This window comes from Macaca nemestrina, chromosome 1 (genome assembly GCF_043159975.1).
Source record: "Macaca nemestrina isolate mMacNem1 chromosome 1, mMacNem.hap1, whole genome shotgun sequence".
NCBI classification, from domain to species: domain Eukaryota; kingdom Metazoa; phylum Chordata; class Mammalia; order Primates; family Cercopithecidae; genus Macaca; species Macaca nemestrina.
In genome coordinates, this window is record NC_092125.1 from 41,720,678 (window position 1) to 41,740,312 (window position 19,635).

The following is a 19,635-nucleotide window of genomic DNA, read 5'->3' on the forward strand; positions in this document are numbered from 1 at the left end:
CCATCGACCAGTCCCCGGCCCCGATGTGAATGCAGGGGAGGTGGGAAATGCAGGAGAAACCTGGAGGAGTTGATGCACACGACCGCCTCTGCCACAGAGGGGTAATGCCTTCTTCCTAGGGTGCAGGGGTTTGTTCACCACTGGCAGTCATCAGAAAGTGTTTGGGAGAGATGGCAGTGAGGACTTGAGGCTGCACAGAAACGAGGAAGAGTTGAAGAAAGATACTGAAAGGAGAAAATACTAGAAATAACAATTTAATTTTGTCTAGAATTAGCGTTGATCTTATTTTTTAATTTAATTTTATTTTTTGAGACAGGGTCTCACTCTGTTGCCCAGGCTGCAGTAGTGCAATCTCAGCTCACTGCAGCCTCCGCTTCCTGGGCTCAAACGATTCTCCAACCTCAGCCTCATGAGTAGCTGGGACTACAAACGCAAGCCACCAACACCCTGCTTTTTTTTTTTGTATTTTTTGTAGAGGTAGGGTCTCGCCATGAAGCCCAGGCTGGTCTCGAACTCCTGAGCTCAAAGCGATCTGCTTGCCTTAGCCTCCCAAAGTACTGGGATTACAGGCATGAGCCACTGCACCCAGCTGATCTAATTTATTTCTAATTTTTAACATACAGTCACTCACCAACAATTCATTTTCTTCTGATGTGGTTCCTACTTTGATGAAACTAGGAGCTACTTTACAGATGTAAGTCAGGTTAAAAAAAGAAACCTAGGAAATGTAAAGTATTTATGCAAAACCCAACAGATCAAATAGGAGCCAGGCAAATTTAATTATTTTAGACTCACAATTTGGCAACCATTATTGGGTGTGGATTCTCAATATCTCTACCCAGAAACCTTTGTGGAAGCAATTTTCTTATTTAACATTTCAAGGAATCCAATGTAGGTAATGTTTTCTTAAGAGTTTGAAGGCATCTTACAAATCATGTAGTCAGCGGCCTCATATTACAGATACGGGGCTGAGACACAGAACGGTTAAGTTGCCCAAGTTTTAGGGACAGAACTCTGGATCATCAATCCCCACTCTGAGCATATAACACTGGGCCAGGCACTAAATGGAGGAGGCTCTCCTGACAGACACTTCCACAGCCTCACGGAGCTGGAGAGAATCCTTGGGATCTGTGGGCTCCATCCCCAGCCTTCCAGTCATGTGAATTCCCACAAACTATCTCGGTCAGCTGGACACCTGGTTGGTTCTTTGAAGTGTCTGAGGAACATCGTGCTGAGGGTCAGAGCACTGCCACCTACTATCCTGAGCATCACTTCCATCCCACTGATGAAGAAACAGCCATAAAGATGATTATTTTGAGTTAGCACCCCAGATGGATTGAAATCCCTTTCTTATTTATAGACTCAGGTGTTACCAGGGGTGGCTGCAGCGGGAGAAACTCCTAGGAAAGGCACCAACTGACAGGAGCTAACAAAGGGGGAGCGGATGGGACTGGGGCTTCAGGAGAGCCAGTTTTAAGACCTCCCAGATCACCCTCCCTGTAAGCCAGTTATCGGTATCCAAGTGCTTTAACACAGGCTTCTCAGAAGAAATTGTTATTCCTACCATTGTTTCATACCAAAGCTTCATTATGTGCTACAGTTCCAATTTCTTACACAAGAATGAAAAGGGTTACCAGTACAGGAAGTTTAAAAAAAAAAAAAAAAAAAAGACCGAATGATTTAAGCTGTTTCTGAGTCGTTCCTGCCATAAGAAACAATCAAGGCACCAGTTTTGAAATGGGAGAAGCATTCTAAATGAAACTGTTAGCTTGCCCCTTGACATAAATTTCGTTCCTCGTTTATTCAGTATCTAACATCCAAGTCTCCAGCAATACGTTATCTGAGAGTTTGCAGTATGACCAGCTGAATAATCAGTATATGAGGTTTCATAGGGGAGACAGACATGGGTTAGAGGTGCCAGCTTTATGTATCGGGCTGTGTGTGTGTGTGGTGAGAGAGAGAGAGTGCAAGAGTGAGAGATTAAAACGTTAAATGTTACTGAGAAAACAAACGAGACAGATTATCCCCCAGCAGCTTGGAAGTGGGTGCAGTTTGGTGAGATCTGACTGCCTCTGCCTGACTCCCAGGCCACTTACTACCTTAGGCGAGTTGCTTCCCTTAGCTCTTTGCCTTATCTGAAAGATAGGGATTAATGAATAGTTCCTACTTCTTGAGGTTCATGCTGTATTAAACTACACAGCACACGTAGGGAAAGTGCGGTTCACTTTGGTGCATGGTACGAGTTAGCTGCTGTTATTCCTGGGAAGCTTCTGGCCTAAGGGAAGTCATGTCTTCAAAGAAGCCCTCCAACCTCCTCCCAGGATGAGCCAAATGGTCCAGATGTGAAGCTCTTAGAGGTGAGGCTTCCATGTGTGGAACAGCACCCTGGGAAAAGTTAAGCTGCTGCTGCTCTGGGGAGGGACTGACTCATGGAGTTGGAGGGCGTCCAGGGCTCCTGCAGCTTGTTCCACGGCTGGGGTCCAAAAAGGTTCACAGAGACGGGAATGTGGGCCCAGCACAGCCTCCCTGGCCGGCCTACAGGCTTTGCAGCGTGCACTCGCGCTGGACGGGCTGTGACAGGAGAGACTGGCTGATGTCAAGCAGCCCTGGGCTGGAGTGTCCCTCTCGGGGCCTGAGAGATTGGCCACCACACAGAGCTGGCAGCAATTCCCATGAGTCCCACCTTCTTGGGTGGATTTCTCTCACCAGAAGCTTTGCTCCCTGCTCCTGGGTACTCCCTCCTGTGTCTGTCCACAGTCCCTGTGTCTGTCCTACAGGAAGTGGTTTTTGACTCTGGTTCCAGAGGTCCTGTCCAGGGACAATGGAGATGCTTGATTGTGAGTTACTGCTGTTCCCCAAGCATTGGGGGCGCTGGTCACCTCACTTGTTCCTTTGCAAGCGATTCAACTCAACACCACCTCAGTCTCTCCCACAGTTGCAGACTTAAAAGGATAAAACTCTAAGGACAAGGTTGTCACCACTTCCATTTGAAGCCTCCCTCCTACCACACTACTTCCCCCATTGGTTCCCTCTTCTCTTTCTTGGCCTGTGCACTGGCATCACTGTCACCAGCGATGGGCTTGCCTTAGTCTCTTCTCCCTGCTCCTTACACTTCTCTCCCAGACTCTGCTCTGAGCAGCAGGACTTTGCTCCATGTGTGGTGCTCTGGAAGCCGCCTCTTTCCTCTCCCCTCAGATTCTCAACAGGCTTGCACCACTCTGTCCCTTGCACTCAGCTCTGCTCATGGTTTCCTCCCCTGGGCTAGGCCTGAGCAACAATATCATCCCCTTCAAGTCTTCGCAATTTATGCTAGCAGTTTTAAAAAGCAGTTAAAGCCCTTCAGACCACACCATCAAAATGCCTAGACAACTCAACTCCTGTCTGAGGGTCTGTTCCAAACTTCTCATTTCCTTTTGGGAGAGGAAATTGTCGCTGATTATTTTCTAAGCATCTAAGAACAGAGAGAGAGCTGCCTGCTCCACTTTGAAAAGCAAATTCCCCCACTAGCAAGAGCCCAGACATCCACCCCGGCACCCTGGAATGGGAAACCCCCAGCAAAGCCTTGCCAGGTCCATGGGGGCAGAGCTAGTGCTCTGTGGGTCCTAGGATTGCTCAGACATGGCAAGTTTATTAAAGCACCCGTCCCAGAGGAAGCCAGACTGGAGAACTACAGGGAGGGGCATAAAAACAAACTCCATAAATTAAAAATAAAGAGAAGGCAATCCTCAGAGACGATTCTTCATTCTTTCCACTCTTTTTGAGGACAGATGGGAGGATGGATGGCTTTGGGTTGGAAGCAACATAGCTGGTGTCACAGAGGCTACTGAACAAAGATCAGCTATGGGTGGAAGCAAAAAACTAGGGCATTTCAGTAATTCACAGAGCAGAAAGGAAGCCACACTTTTGCCCAACAACCAAGTTTAATGGAGCCATTCCACCACTTACCTTGGAACCCCATTCAGTGTCTGACAATTCTGTCAATGAATTCTTCCTGCAAGCTCACCTAAACTCCTCTTGCTCTGTCCCTGGGATAAGAGGGAGCACCATGTTTCACGTAATCTTTTGTAATAAAATGTACTAAAATCTACCATCATTACTTCTCTCTTCTCCAAGCAGGCACAAAAGGATATTGTCCAGACTTTGGTTCTTGTCTCAGCTGCCCCACACTGACTTAGGGCCGTGGGCTCACAGGGAAGCCCTTCATATGCACCCCCCTCTCCTGCTGGCCCTCCTCTCTCAGCATTTAATTGAGGGACAGCAGGTTCCCCTGAAATAATAAACATCACCACAAAACATCATGTGGGTGTGACAATTATTTCCAAAGCTGTCTGTTCTTAGTTTTCAGAACGTGCCACCCATTACATGCTATTTTCTTCTCATACAGCCAGCCTCATTTTAACTTTACTTTGTCATTATTTAACTCCTTAGCGAATTAACTTCTGTCAGGGAGATCACCTCTGGATCATTTCTTTCCTCTGTTTAGTTGGCGAGAACTTGTCAAAAGCACGTTATAGAAAGCCTCCTGGGAAGACACATCTTTATTTTGTAGTTACTAGCGGCAGGGATTTGCTCCAACCATAAAGGAAAAACCGTAAGACTCCCAAATTTGTAGCTGAGTGGGACATCGACATTTTACTGGAAGCCTCTGTATTATCTGTCAAGATGGTAACCAAACTTAGAATTCTCCCAGAAACGCTGGGCTCTTACTTCTGATGAGACAGCCCTGAGAAGGAGGCAGCCAACTTGCTCTGCCAGCGTGATCGTATCTGTCTTGTTTGTTGTTATCAACCCCAACGCACGCCTAACTCTTCCGCCCTACCGAGTTCCCATGAATCCCACCGAGGCCCTTTCAGAGTCCTGCCAGGCAATGCCTGGACAGCATCTCCACCCACTGTGCCCAACCCTCCTCCCTCTTCTGAACTCCAACTCATCCTCCAAAACCCAACCGAAATGTCACTTTCCCAGCAGAGCGGCTCTGATAGTCCTCCTCCACCCATTGTGTTAATCTCTGAAATAAAGCCGTCCTGTCTGGCAGTCACCTGCTTTATGTTGCTCCTCCACTGGATGTGGGCCCCACACAGCAGTAGGGACTTTACCTACTCCTCTGAGCGTCTCAGTGCCCAGCACAAAGCCTGCAGCAAGGCAGTGTTCACAGCCTAGTTTTTGAGATTAGGGGGAAGCTTGATTTAAAAATTCAAGCAGTCACTGAGATCAACGAGGATTCTCTCTTTGTTGCTGCTGTTATTTTTCCCCAGGAAAAAGCTCTTTGGCTTCGGACCAGTATCACAGTATCTCAGTATGTTTTGATGAATGGATAGACTGACCTGTAGCACAAAATGCAAGATGGACACCTCCACTCCCTCCCATTGGGGGCTCTCTTCCATCTTTCCGTACCTTGGAATCCTTTCAGCTAACATACCAATGCCCATCAGTTTAAAACAACCCTCACTGCGCAGGAAGGGCACAACCACCCTCCCCTCATTTGCCATGGGGATCACATAGCAGTTCCCCCTGACCCCCACATCCTTGGTCAAGGGCAGACCTGGGAATCTCTGCAGCGCTGGCCATTGAAGAGTGCCTGCGGAAGCAATGGACAATCATATCGTTGAGTTAAGTTTTTTTTTTAATTTTTCACAAAGAGCTCCAGAAGGCAAATAGTTTATCACTTCCCGCCCTGAAACAGCACGCAAGGCAGATGATGCAGTGTGCTGGCTGTCCGCTGTTTCTGGTTCTCCAGAGCTCCTGCAGCAGGCCTGAGTGAACCGCAAGCGGGGCCCATGCAGTGCGTCCCCTGCAAAGCGCAGGTGTTCAGTCCACACACAGCAGCACCAGCACTGCTGACGTCACGGTTGTCTGTCCAGAAGATCCCACGTTAGATCCCAAGAGGAATCCAGACAGGCTTTAGCTTCCAGAGGCAGACAGCGGGTGCCAGGGCCAGATGCAAAGGCCTCTATACTGACAGCCTCACGTGACACTGCAAAGGTCAACTGTCTTGGTTTAGGACTATAAGGGAGAGATAGGACAAATAATGAGGTCGAGGAACCTCTGGATTGCTAAAGAGATGACTTTAAAAAAAAAAAGTCACATCTTCAGCTCACAACGTTCACCAAAAAAGAATACTGCTTGAGATTCTAGACCTGAGCAGGGAGAAACAAACCGGGCTAAAGGAGCCAGAACTTCACAGTAGAACAGTCCTAGTCTAAAATGCTAGAATTTAAGTCCAATGTCTTTTAAGAGTGAGAGTTCTTAAATCTGTCAGACCAGCTGACAGGGGAACAGGAAAAAAAAAAAACTTCTTTATTAAACAAAACACCACAAAAATCAACCCAAACTTCCTTCAACCCCAGCACCCCAGCTACCTCCCACCCCGTTAAAAAAATCATTAAAGTCATGCACACATGCACACACTCAAATATGAAAACAAAAACCAGATACCCAAGGAAATCTTAGGAATCACCTAAGGAATTTTCGCTCGCTCCCCAGATGCGCTTTCTGTTTTTCTGGGGGTGGGTGGGAAAGGAAGTCACACTGACTGCTAAGTCTAAGCGGCACAATTTAGAGCTGGGCGAGATCCCTTTCCTCAGCGGCCTGGCTTGCTGGTCAGCGTAGAACAGTACACGCAGTGAGTTGGGAAGGAAGGCTGAGGCTGGTGTCTGGTGGAAGGCAAGCTGCCTATTGTCCTAAAGTGGGGACCCGCTCCTCGCCTGGGGAGGTGAGGCTACCTGGCTGCCTTGACTACCTATTTGCTGATGGGACAGCTTGGTGATCACTTTCTCTAGACTCTGAGCCATGCTGTTCAACCTTAATGTGGGAATCAGTATCACATGGGCAGTGAACTGAAGAATTACGTATCTGGTTTAAAGTTTATCTTACACTCGTACACTAAGCTTGTGTATGTAACACCACCCGCCTGTGGGCTCTGCTCTGAAGGGCCTTCCCCATGAGTTTAACTGTGAAGCTCAGGATTTGGGGTGTGCACGGCCCCCCATATGGCTGCATGGTGCATGGACACTGACGAGGAATGGTGCTTGTATGGGATGCCTGGGAGGGTTTTTCTGGAGACAAAAATTTATAGATTGAGGGCGTGAGAACATAAACTTGAGGAAAACCACCAGGATCTATACTAGGATGACAGATTGTGGAGTGGGAAGAAATCGTGTAGTCCAACTCTGCATTTTACATAAAATCAATCTGTGAAGAAAGCAGAAAGGACTCTCAGGGGATATCTTTTGAGAAAGGGTGTCTGCCGGGATTCTGATTCCAAGAGCTTCCCTGGTTGCTGGCCTAAATCAGTTGACCAGCCCTTTGTTTCTGACCAGGTTTCTCACCTGAGATAGAGAATCATTTGTTTCCAAACAGTTCAAATCCCCCATCCACAGGCCTCCCTGAAAGAGCCTGGCTGGGAAATTCAGGAGAATCAGATTGCCGAACCAATGTGTCCACACCCACTTCTCCCCTGGGTGCCATGGAAGTCTGCAACATCTGTTTCTCTGCCTTATCCTAAAGACAATGTCTTCGCCACATTTTGCAAAATAAATAATTCAAAATATAAAGAAAAACCCTGGCAAGAATAGTTGCTGGCCTGAAAATGTGCTCTGTCTCCTAGCAGTGACTCATAGAACTCACACCTGCGGTGGGTTCTCAGGCTAAGGGGTGGAGCGGAGAGCGTGAAGCTCTGTAGCAGTGCGCAAACCCGGGACAGGGCAGGACGCACAGCCAGCCCTCACCCTTCATATATTACATTTATCTTTATAAATAGAGCATCCTGACCCAAGTGGCCATAATAAAAAAAGACAAATGTTGAGTTTTTCCCCTCCAATACCTACACAAACTGTCAAATGTCTACTAAATTATATCCACATGGCAAACTGGTCACCTCTATATGGGAGCTCCAGCTGTCATGATGGTCACAGGCCAAGTCTCAGCCAGACCCAAATACCCATCCCTATTAGATAACAAGGACTAAGTTTTTTTTTTTTTAAATCGACTTTTCAATAAGGCTCGTGACAGAATCCTTTAAATAAAAAGCCAAATAAATATGATTTTAAGTGATTGATTCCTGTCCCCCAAACGTTGCATACACAAGTTTTCAATGTCATATAAAACGGAGAAACTAGACCAATGAAGGTTGTCCAATTGGTTTGGCGTTTTCAAGGTCCCATCTGTCACATAAAATGGACCAGCTAGACCAATAAGTGTGGGTTTAGTTGGCCTGGCTGCCTTGACTACCTATTTGCTGATGGGACAGCTTGGTGATCACTTTCTCTTAAACAAGACTCTGAGCCATGTTGTTCAACCTCAATGTGGGAATCAGTGTCACACGGGTAGTGGACTGAAGAATTAGGTGTCTGGATTACAGTTTATCTTAACAGTTTCCAGAAAGCCTGTCTTTTAGCCATCTTGGGAAATTTGTGTTGAATTTCCTTATTTCCCTCCACTGTCAAAAGTATGTTAATTTCGATTTATCACATGAGATCACTTTGGTTAGATGACTGTGACCACTAAAAACAAAACAGAAAACTGGAGCAAACGGATGAATAGCCCTTTAGAAAAACCAAAGGATGTTGAACCGATGTGGGTCACACTCCCAGGGAGGCTTCATAGCTCATCCCTCGAAGGCACGGTGTCCAGGGAGGTTGGCGGTGGCAGGGCCTCTGTGTTCTTGGCACTGCTGTAGATACGACTTTGCTTCCGGGACTTCCAGGCATGTGTCCTATCCCAGTCGGTGGCCACTGTCTCATTGTCCCAGATGGTGGAGGTCTCGGTGTCACTCAGGTACCCCGGCTGGCCTGTGTAGTGCGTAGGGTAGATGAGCAAGGGTTCTGCAGAGAAGGCTTTCAGGTCCCTGGATTCATAATACTCCTTGTACTCAGCTCTGAAAACAAGAAGGTGGCCGGACACATGAGGGGGTGGAAAGAAGACTTAGGGAACAGAGACAAAGAGTGAAGGAGCCCTGCTGGTTACCTCTTAAATTGTCATGAGTTCATTATTTAAATTGTGTCATTTGTGAAACACTTTAGCCTACAAACACAAAGATTTCTTTAAAAGATTTCCAAAGACAAGCTCCCAAGCAAAAAGGTCAGGATATTTCTGATGTATTTGGATAGACTAGTTTAAAAGATGAATTTCAGGTCTGACTCCAAAAATTAAAAAGCAAGCCCTGTTAGACCATAATGATAAATATTTATGATCACTTTACAAAAAATGTCCTGCTCTTGGATTAATAAATGAGACACCCGAAATCTGGACAGCAGCGATGGGGCATGTGGCACATGGAAGCTTAGAGGCATGTAGGCTTGGCTTTGTGCGCTAGCTCCCTGCTCACCACTCGGGCTCCAGCAGGTGTAAAGGAGACGGATAACTTGGCCTCCCTCCCAGGGCTCCAGCACAGAGTATATGAGATGACATCTGAATGTGGTAATTTCCCTTTTGTTTAGGGGATAATGGTTCGACCTCCATGTTTCTGCCAGGACACAGAGATAAAGTCAGTCTCTGACATGTTACATACACGAAGGCAAACAGCTCCATTTTTACTGAGGACAAGAGACAAAATGAACTGGTGGCAGCATAGGAAATCTCAACACTAAAATGAAGGCCATCTAGTGAAGAGATCACCCAGCAACTGAGAGAAGGGGCCAAGGTTAGAACCTATGCTGCTCTATTAATGAATTTAGGAATCATTCCTTCATGATTTAGGAGCTGCTGTTACGTGTAGCATTTGGACTAGGCTCTAAGGACACAGAGGCATAAGACTGTTCCTGCCCCAAAGGGTATTTAGAGTTTACTGGGGAGACTGACAGGTAAACCATTAATTGCCACACTTTTTGATAAGCGCTAGGTCAGGGTAAGCTCCTGGGCATCACACTGCCCTTCTTCCATGGATATCATGCTCAGGTATCAGGTCCACACTCTCTGAACCTCTTATACATCCCTGTGATTGCAGGAATCAAAATATATCATGATGATTTGTTCACAAGTCGGGGTTCCTGACCAGAGTGTGACCTCTTCAAAAATGGGTATCTCTGCCTAGCCAAAAGTACACACAACGACCTGAACCAAAGGAACTGGAAATTTTGAGGTGCTTAGGAAGATGACCTTCACCTTGAGGTGTATGAGGTTATGGAAATAAGAAGAGCAAAGACAAGGAGGGGACCAAGCACATTACATTCAGTGCAACTACAAACTGGGTATTACAAGAATCCCTGGGCAGGACACTCACCATCTCTGCCTCACCTTCCCATCTGTACAAAGGGATAATCATCTGAGTTAGGCTCTCTTAATCATAATTATGAAAAGATCATTTAGGAAAGCAGTACAACTTTAGAAAATATCAAGTACTGCCAGAAATGGAGAGCATAATTCATGAAGAGGCTGTACTTAAGGGAAGGCAGTCAGTTCAGGGAGACTCACACAGGATGCTTGTTGTACATGATTGGCAGAAACTCATCCACTGGCAGCATCTTCCCAAAAGGATCGGCTCCAACCAGCTTCTGTGCTCCTTCCAGAGAGATGACGTAGCCCAGGGTCCAGTAGGAATAGTCGGCTTCGACCAGGTTTGCCACATGGGGCACGGCTTTCTCTGGTTCCTTTACTTGCATCCTCTTCCTGCCAATATAACTATAAGGAAACAGCAGAGGAGAAAAATTCCACCTTGACTATTATGCCATGATAAGGATGGAGAACAGCTTTGGCTTACATCGATACCTTTGAAATCCTGGACTGACTCTTGTCTGTCATTAAATGATGTATCACATCCTAAAGTGGATCCAATCACCAGTCATGACTGCCATCTGCCATCACTGGGGCCATTTTGCTGGCTGCATTTATCAACACCCCCACTATTCCTGCCTAGTGGACTGTTTTCAAGCCAGAAAGTAAGATGTAGTAAGATTAAAAGATCTTTCAGATAATTTCTCAAAGATGGGATGGGGCTTCCAGCTGTGTTTACAGAGGTTGGAAAGGCACAAAAAAAGGCCAGATGGGAGAATCCTGAGGCTGCTGTCTTCAGGTCCCCAGAGTGTCAGCCTTGGATGCTTTCTGCACAGCGCTCCAAGTGCTGGTGGGAAACACAGGACCAAATAAGCTGGGGGAAAGAATCAGTCTGCAGTGAAGGTTCTGGGAACCCAAGAGCGGCCCTAAGGGGTTCCTTTTGGGCAGTATGAATGACAGCTCCTGACAGACATTCTCCTGCGTCACACTCGCCCAGCTGTGGCCAGGCTTCCTCCCAGACATGCTGCTCAGAGAAAGACCCCTCAGGTACTTTCTGTCCTCCATGAACAACTTCTACAACGCGGGATGCACCTTTGGCCACTCCCATCTTCCCTAGTCTACCCATGGATTTGTGCTTCATTACTTTTGTCTGGAGCCTATTGGTTTGGGCTTGACCGGAGCAAGCTGAGGAGTTGCCTCCTTCTTGCCTGCCAGGTAAAGCAATACTTCCTCTATTTTGCCCTAAAACAATCTCTTTCAACATTCAAGGAATTTCCCCTAGTGAAAGCATCCCAGGATTTGTAGAACAAGTCTATGTTCAACCTTCAGTTCTTCTGAGGACAACAAACATATATCCCCAGCCACTGTCTCTTCAGATTATGGAGTCTGAGCTTCTCTCGTATCTCATCCACTGAAAGGGAAACTCTTATCGAGCACTTGAGAGGTGCTAGAGTGACAGAGGTACTGAGTCAGTGCTCTAACTTTACTTAATTTAATTTAAAATGTTGAAGCTGTGTGAAATATATTTTTTCCATGAAACAAGTTCATTGTTTTGGTAGGACTACAGTTTAACAGCTGAAAATTTAGCTTCTGGATTGAGATGTGTTCTAAGTGTAAAATACATACCAGATTTTGAAGAGTTGGTACAAAAAAAGAGAAGATAAACTATGTCATTAATGGTTTTAAAATATTAATTACATACCAAAATGATGATACTGTTTGGATATATTTGGTTAAATAAAATATATTAAAACTAATTTAACCTAATTTATTTTTACCTTTTTAATGTGATTACTAGAAAACTGAAAATGACATATGTGCCTTGCATTATATTTCTATTGAACAACACTCCCTCGATGATTCCAATGACTTGTTCTATTCTTCCCTTTTATTACTCTCTTTTCCTGGAAAAATGTAATGTGGCAATCACGAACAGCTTATTACCTTTCATGTTTCAGGTTGAAGTAACATTTGTTTCTTTTTTGTTTTAGAAAATGACAGGTACAATTTAAAACTGTTATAGTTCTTTATGACTATATAATAGATTTTAAGGGGATATTTTGACTATATGTGAAATTTAGAAAACGTTTTTCTTTTCCTGTATCCTTATCAAGACAACTGTTCTTCCTTCTTGGATCTGTTGGTAATTCGTCCTGAGAAATGCACCCACTGAACTACATGTGAACAGGAACGTATGCCAGCTCTAAACCTTATATTCCCTGGGTTGTCTTCTGTGATTATGAGGCTTAAGTGAAAGTTGCCTTTATACAAGTCACATAGGCATCAAGCAGCTTCCAGGCCTGTGAGGCCTTAACCATAGGCTGCGGAGCCATCCATTGAGAAAGGCTGAAGTGTAGCAACTTCCAGAGGATATAGGAAGAAACAGTGATCTCAAGGGACTGTGCAGAATGCCAGATCTAACCACATGACCACATGATTGAAATCTGACAGGGCGCAGGTGTCTTCTTATTACACAGTAATGCATTAGTTGAGCCATTGCTAGGTTTCTTCTGAGCTCCGAGTGGCCCATTTTCTGAGGGAACAAGTATTCCACCTGGGCTCATCGTTAATACCCCCTGCGGGTGGGAGGAGCAGGAACAGCTCCTCTGCTGCAGCTGCTCCAAAGAAGCAGGCTCAGGCCGGGCGCGGTGGCTCAAGCCTGTAATCCCAGCACTTTGGGAGGCCGAGACGGGTGGATCACGAGGTCAGGAGATCGAGACCATCTTGGCTAACACGGTGAAACCCCCATCTCTACTAAAAATACAAAAAAACTAGCTGGGTGAGGTGGCGGGCGCCTGTAGTCCCAGCTACTCAGGAGGCTGAGGCAGGAGAATGGTGTAAACCCAGGAGGCAGAGCTTGCAGTGAGCTGAGATCCGGCCACTGCACTCCAGCCTGGGCGACAGAGCGAGACTCCGTCTTAAAAAAACAACAACAAAAAAGAAGCAGGCTCAGAGTTGATGAATTGCCTTTGACACACAGCTGGGAGCAAACACAATGCTTGGGAACTTTCTGCTTCATTGGAGAGAAACTGAAAGTGTCATTTGTTTTAAAAAGAAAGTGAGAGAGAGAAAGAAGGACAAGGCAGAGGAGGAAGAAAAAAAAGAAAGGAAATGAGGGAGGGAGAGAGGGAGAGGAAAAATGAAAGGAAAGGGAAGAAAAAAGTAGAAGCCGCTCAATTTCCAGAGACAGCAGACAAAGAACATTAACTAAATGTCAGCTCAGAGCCAGCACTCACTTGGTGAGCATGGTTTTCCTGCGTCAGCCTCAGACCCTTCCCCAAATCTAGTTGTCCATGTTCTCCATGTTTGTGCAACCCCATTTTTCAACAGAGGAGCTCCCTGGCTGACCCTCTAACCTCCCACCTTCTCGGAACTTGCAGAGGCAACCTGCTGTCCTGGGAGCTGAGGCTTAAATATGACACAGGACTTTTGTACTTGAATAAATGGCCTCTCCTCCCGCTTCACACCCACTCCATGTGCCACGTTGCTTGAGGGTAGATTTCTGCTGTGCTCCTAAGTAAGTGCTCAGTGCCACACCTTGGTTCTGTCTGAAGGCCCCTGATCTGCAGACAGACTCCAGGTCTCACACAGTCTTCCACAGTTTCCCACCCTGAAGAGTAGAAGGATGCAAAATCCAGCGGCTAACCTCTACCCACTTTTATTTCTGAGAACAGTTATGGAAAGAAAACTAGGTAAGTAGAAGCTTAAGCTGTATCTCTACTGGCTGTGGAGGTGGGGCTCTCTGTCCATTGGAAAGGATTGAGTGCCTCTCAGAGCCCTCTCATAAGATCATCTTGTCACTCACATTAGTTCCCAGTCCAGCTGAGCCTGGTCAATGTCATCCATCAGCTTCATCAGCTTCTTCTTAAACTGATGCTCAAAACGCACATCGTCTTCAATTACAAGAGTCTTCTCTAGCTCTCGATCAATTACCTGCAAAAGTCATCAGTAGGAAGATACCCTATGAAAAGCTTGATACCCAATTTTTATTAGATAAATAAGTATTAAAATGTCATGAGTCTAGTAGCATAGATTCATAACTGGAATCTAAGCAAACGGCCATCAACAGTAGAATAGATAAATAAACTGTGGCATATTCACAGCAGTGAGGATGTATGATCCACAATTAAATGCAATGTTACGGGTGAATCTCCTAAATGCCATGTTGGGAGAGTCCACATACTGCATGGCTCCATTCATATATAGGAAAGTACAAACAAAGGTAAAGCTACTCAATGCCTTTAGAAATTAGGATGGTTACTACCCTTGGGGACTGGTGACTAGAAGGAAGTACGGGGTCAGAGGGTGCTTGTGGGATGCTGGTGACCTGCTTCTGGATCTGTGTACTGATTAACATGGTGTGTTGTTCTGTTTGCGAAATTTCCCTGAGCTGTATCTTTTGATCTATAGACTTTTATACCTATTTAATCACATTTCACTTAAAGTTTAAAGAAAACAAAGGCAGGCATAGACTGGATCATTAAAAGAGAAAGTGTTCAAGGGGCCTTTCTTCAGGGACTTTCTGTTTGGTTGTGGAAACTGTTTATCAGGAACCCCACACACCAATACCCCCTCCAGATATGTCTTGATCTGTAAGACAGGGGTTCCAGTTCTGGCTCTGCCACCTCTTTTTTCTTTTCTTTTCTTTTTCTTTTTTTTAATTATACTTTATGTTCTAGGGTACATGTGCACAACGTGCAAGTTTGTTACATATGTATATATGTGCCATGTTGGTGTGCTGCACCCATTAACTCGTCATTTACATTAGGTGTAACTCCTAATGCTATCCCTCCCCGCTCCTCCCACCCCACAACAGGCCCTAGTGTGTGATGTTCCCCTTCATGTGTCCAAGTGTTCTCATTGTTCAATTCCCACCTATGAGTGAGAACATGCGGTGTTTGGTTTTCTGTTCTTGCAATAGTTTGCTGAGAATGATGGTTTCCAGCTGGATCTATGTCCCTACAAAGGACACAAACTCATCCTTTTTTATGGCTGCATAATATTCCATGGTGTATATGTGCCACATTTTCTTAATCCAGTCTGTCATTGATGGACATTTGGGTTGGTTCCAAGTCTTTGCTATTGTGAACAGTGCTGCAATAACCATACGTGTGCATGTGTCTTTATAGCAGCATGATTTATAATCCTTTGGGTATATACCCAGTAATGGGATGGCTGGGTCAAATGGTATTTCTAGTTCTAGATCTTTGAGGAATCGCCACACTGTCTTCCACAATGGTTGAACTAGTTTACAGTCCCACCAACAGTGTAAAAGTGTTCCTATTTCTCCACATCCTCTCCAGCCCCTGTTGTTTCCTGACTTTTTAATGATTGCCATTCTAACTGGTGTGAGATGGTATCTCACTGTGGTTTTGATTTGCATTTCTCTGATGGCCAGTGATGATGCTCGCTCTGCCACTTCTTACCTGGACAAGCGACTTAATAATTTCTTCTTTGGTAAAAATGGTCTGTCCTTCCCAACCCACCTCACATGACTTCTGTGTGATTTCTTGTATAAAATCACTTAATAAGTGACATCATAATAGGTAGAATAGAAGGCATTCCTGCTCATGATGAGAATGAATTAATAAGAGTGTAGCATATAGGATATGGGTATCTCCCCGTCCCCATCCCAAGTGGCACCAAAGCGACTCCTCCTTGCCCATTTGTTGCTGGTCTTGGGTCAGAGGGAGACACAAGGCAGGAGCAGCTCTCACACACACTTCCAGAACAGTTGCAGGCTCATTTTATATCTGGTCCTAATTCACCTGCGATAGCCTGCTTTCCTTTCTCCTCGTCATAAAACTGCAATCTGAATAAAGCATTATTTACCTCTTTCCAGACTGAGTAGTGGCTGAGAAAGCAGCCGATTTCACCCCTCGTTAGAGGCCTGGAGGAATAGGGATCTCGATAGCCAGGCAGCATTTCAATATTCAGTGCCTTCAGCTGGCTTGTGTTGAGTGCCCTGCATCACAGAAAACACGTCTGGAAATTAACAAGTCAAAGGTCCCCACCACAAAGGCCAGAGAAAGAGAGAGTTAGTTCTGCAAACACCCCTCCCCCACACAGACAAAGACCCAGAGGCTTCCCTTTATTCCTTACAAGTTCCTCCGGGCTAATATGTCACACTAGTATTATGAGGTCTGGGAAGACAAGAGGGTATCATATTTTTGTGTATCCCTCATAGTGCCCAACATAGTTCTAAGCATCATCAGTTTTTTGACAATGTTTAATAAGCACACTCCTATGGAAATTAGCTAAAGTATTGCAATAATCCAAGGAGTGTTTGATCCAGACGCGCAGCTGAATCTCTGTTAACACAGTGAGCTTTGTGAAGTTCACAGCTGCCCTAATCTTAACCTGTTCCCCCCGGCCCTACAAAAGCCTTGAAAACCAGTAGCCTCACAACTATGACAGCTGCAAACCCCACCAACCCAGCACCACTGGCAGGGACAAAATGGACTGAGACTCCCCTAAAGACCTGCCCCCAGAAAATAATCTTTATTCAACCTGTCAAGTAGCTCCTTGAAAAGCTACATTCTCAGAGCTTGTCTTGATTTGACCTGACTCAGAGTTCATTTTCTGTGAACAGTACTATCTACAGGGCATTTGTCAAAACCCATGAGCAACAACTGTTTAACATTACATTTGTTTAAGCAGGATTATCAGTTGATGCTAACAAGAAGCCAACCAAAAGACTTAAGAGGAAAAACGGAGGAATAAGAGGTCCATAGGGAGTTTGATTTGCTCCAAAATATCCATGAGAATCTAGAAGACCCCAGGCATATTCAGGGCTGTCCACATGCCCAGGAAAAACTTGAAAAGTCCCTAGTCTCTCACCTCTGGCTGAACTTAAGGATCTGGAAAAAAATGTAGTGATGGCAAATGAATAAAACACTGCAATGAAGGAAGAATTTGGCATAGTGAGTTTTAAAAATTAATACAACCATGTGGTGTCTACAAGATTAAAAGACAAAAATAGGCTGAAAGTGAAAGAATAGAAAAAGATATACCATGTAATCAGCAATGACAAGAGAGCTGGCAGAGCTATGCTAATATTGGACAAAATAAATCTCAGACAAAATTCATGCTAGAACCAAGGAAGGACATCTTTTAATGACAGAAAGGTCAATCCTGGCTGGGCACAGTGGCTCATGCCTGTAATCCCACCACTTTTGGAGGCTGAGGAGGGCGGATCACAAGGTCAGGAGATCGAGACCATCCTGGCTAACACGGTGAAACCCTGTCTCTACTAAAAATACAAAAAATTAGCCAGGCGTGGTGGTAGGCACCTGTAGTCCCAGCTACTTGGGAGGCTGAGGCAGGAGAATGGTGTGAATCTGGGAGATGGACTTTGCAATGAACCAAGATCACTCCATTGCACTCCAGCCTGGGTGACAGGGCAAGACTCCAGACTCCATATCAAAAAAAAAAAAAAAAAAAAAAAAAGGTCAATCCATCAGGAAGACATAACAATTATAAATACATATGCACCTAACAGAACCTCAGAACCATGAAACTGGAAGAAGAGAAAGGAGAAATAGACGACTTAACAATAATAGGGGAAGACATCAATCTCCCACTTGCAATAATAGAATTAGGCAGGAGGAAGACAAGGAAACAGAAAACTTGAATAATATCTTAAAACAATCAGACCTAGTAGACATCTATAGAACACTACACCCAACAATAGCCAAATACACACTTTCAAGTGTGCATGGGACATTCTCTAAGAAATACCATTTTTTAGACCATAAAGACCATACAGGTCATAAATTAAGTGTCAGTATACTTAAAAGGATTGAAATCACACAACGTATGTTCTCCAACCTCAATGGTATGAAATTAAAAATGAGTAACAAAAGGAAACTTGGGAAATTCAGAAATGTGAAATTAAATGATACACTCCAAACCAATGGGTCAAAGAAGAAATCACAAGGGAAATTAGAAAATGTTTTGAGATGAATGAAAACACAGCATACCAAAACTTACGGGATACACCTAACATAGTACTCGGAGATATAGTTACAACTGCCAATGTCTACAGTAAAATAGAATATCTCAAATAAATAATCCTCCCATCCACCTTAAGAAACTAGATAAAGAGAAAAACCCAAAGCAAGCAGGAGGAAGAAAATAATGAAGGCTACAGTAGAAATAAATGAACTAGAGAATAGAAAAACAATAGAGAAAATCACCAAAACCAAAAGTCAGTCCTCTGAAAAGATCAACAAAAGTTGATCTTGAGGTCAGGAGATCAGGAGATCGAGACCATCCTGGCTAACCCCGTCTCTACTAAAAACACAAAAAATTAGCCAGGCGTGGTGGCAGGCGCCTGTAGTCCCAGCTACTCAGGAGACTGAGGCAGGAGAATGGCATGAACCCAGGAGGTGGAGGTTGCAGTAAGCTGAGATGGTGCCACTGCACTCCAGCCTGGGTGACAGAGCAAGACTCTGTCTCAAAAAAGAAAAAAGAAAAAAGAGTAAACTTATACTATTAAAGTCAAGAATGAAAGAGGGGTTACCCCTACCGACCTTATGAAAGTAAAAAAGATTATATGATAATACTATGAACAATTGTATGGCAAAAAATTAGATAACCTAGATGAAATGGACAAATTAATAGAAAGGTACAAACTACCAAAGTTGACTCAAGAAGAAACAGAAAGTATAAATATACCTATAACAAGTAAAGAAGTTTAATTAGTAATAAAAAAAATTTTCCACAAAGAAAAGCCTAGAACCAGATGGCTTCACTAGGGGTTTCTGCCAAATGTTTAAAAATTGTTGACACGAATCCTTCACAAACTTCCAAAAAAAAAAAAAAAAAGAGGAGGAGGGAACACATCCTAGCTGATTTTATGAAGCCAATATTATTTTGATACAAAACCAAAAACATCATAAGAAAACTGCAGACCAATTTCAGTTATTAAGATAGATGTAGAAATCTTCAAGCAAATACTAGCAACAGAATCCAGCAATTTACAAAAGCAATTACACAGCATGACCAAATGGGTCCCAGGATCATCCCAAGGTTGCAAGTTTAGTTTAACATGTGAAAACCAATCAAAGTAACATACCATATTAACAGGCAAAAGTCACATGTTCATCTTAATAGACACAGACAAACCATTTGACAAAATCCAACACCCTTCTATAATAAAAATACTAAACAAAATAGGACTAAAAGGGACCTTCCTCAACCCAGTAAAGGCCATCTGTGAAAAATCTACAGTTAACATCATACTTAGCAGTGACAGACTGAATGCCTTCCCTCTAAGATCAGGAACAAATCAAGAAACTCTCGTCTCACCAGTTCTTTCAACCTTGTACTTGATGATCTAGCAAAAACAGTTAGACATGAAGAAGAAATAAATGGTATCCAGGTTTGAAAGGAACATATAACACTATCTCTACTTGCATTTTA

The 19,635-nt window shown here is 44.3% G+C and overlaps 1 protein-coding gene across 2 annotated transcripts in view; it reads right to left on the minus strand.

The window, feature by feature from the left end:
• Window positions 1–7,036: 7,036 nt before the first annotated feature.
• The window catches only part of LOC105484573 (collagen beta(1-O)galactosyltransferase 2), a 102,961-nt gene continuing 90,362 nt past the window's right edge, over window positions 7,037–19,635 (minus strand). For both annotated transcript variants that reach the window (XM_024793700.2, XM_011746339.3), the window contains exons 9-12: window positions 16,042–16,174; window positions 14,015–14,142; window positions 10,411–10,617; window positions 7,037–8,875 (exon numbers count right to left, since the gene is read on the minus strand). In XM_024793700.2, the coding sequence (XP_024649468.2) occupies window positions 8,599–8,875; window positions 10,411–10,617; window positions 14,015–14,142; window positions 16,042–16,174 (745 nt within the window). In that variant the 3' untranslated portion in view covers window positions 7,037–8,598. The remainder of the gene's footprint in view (window positions 8,876–10,410; window positions 10,618–14,014; window positions 14,143–16,041; window positions 16,175–19,635) is intronic.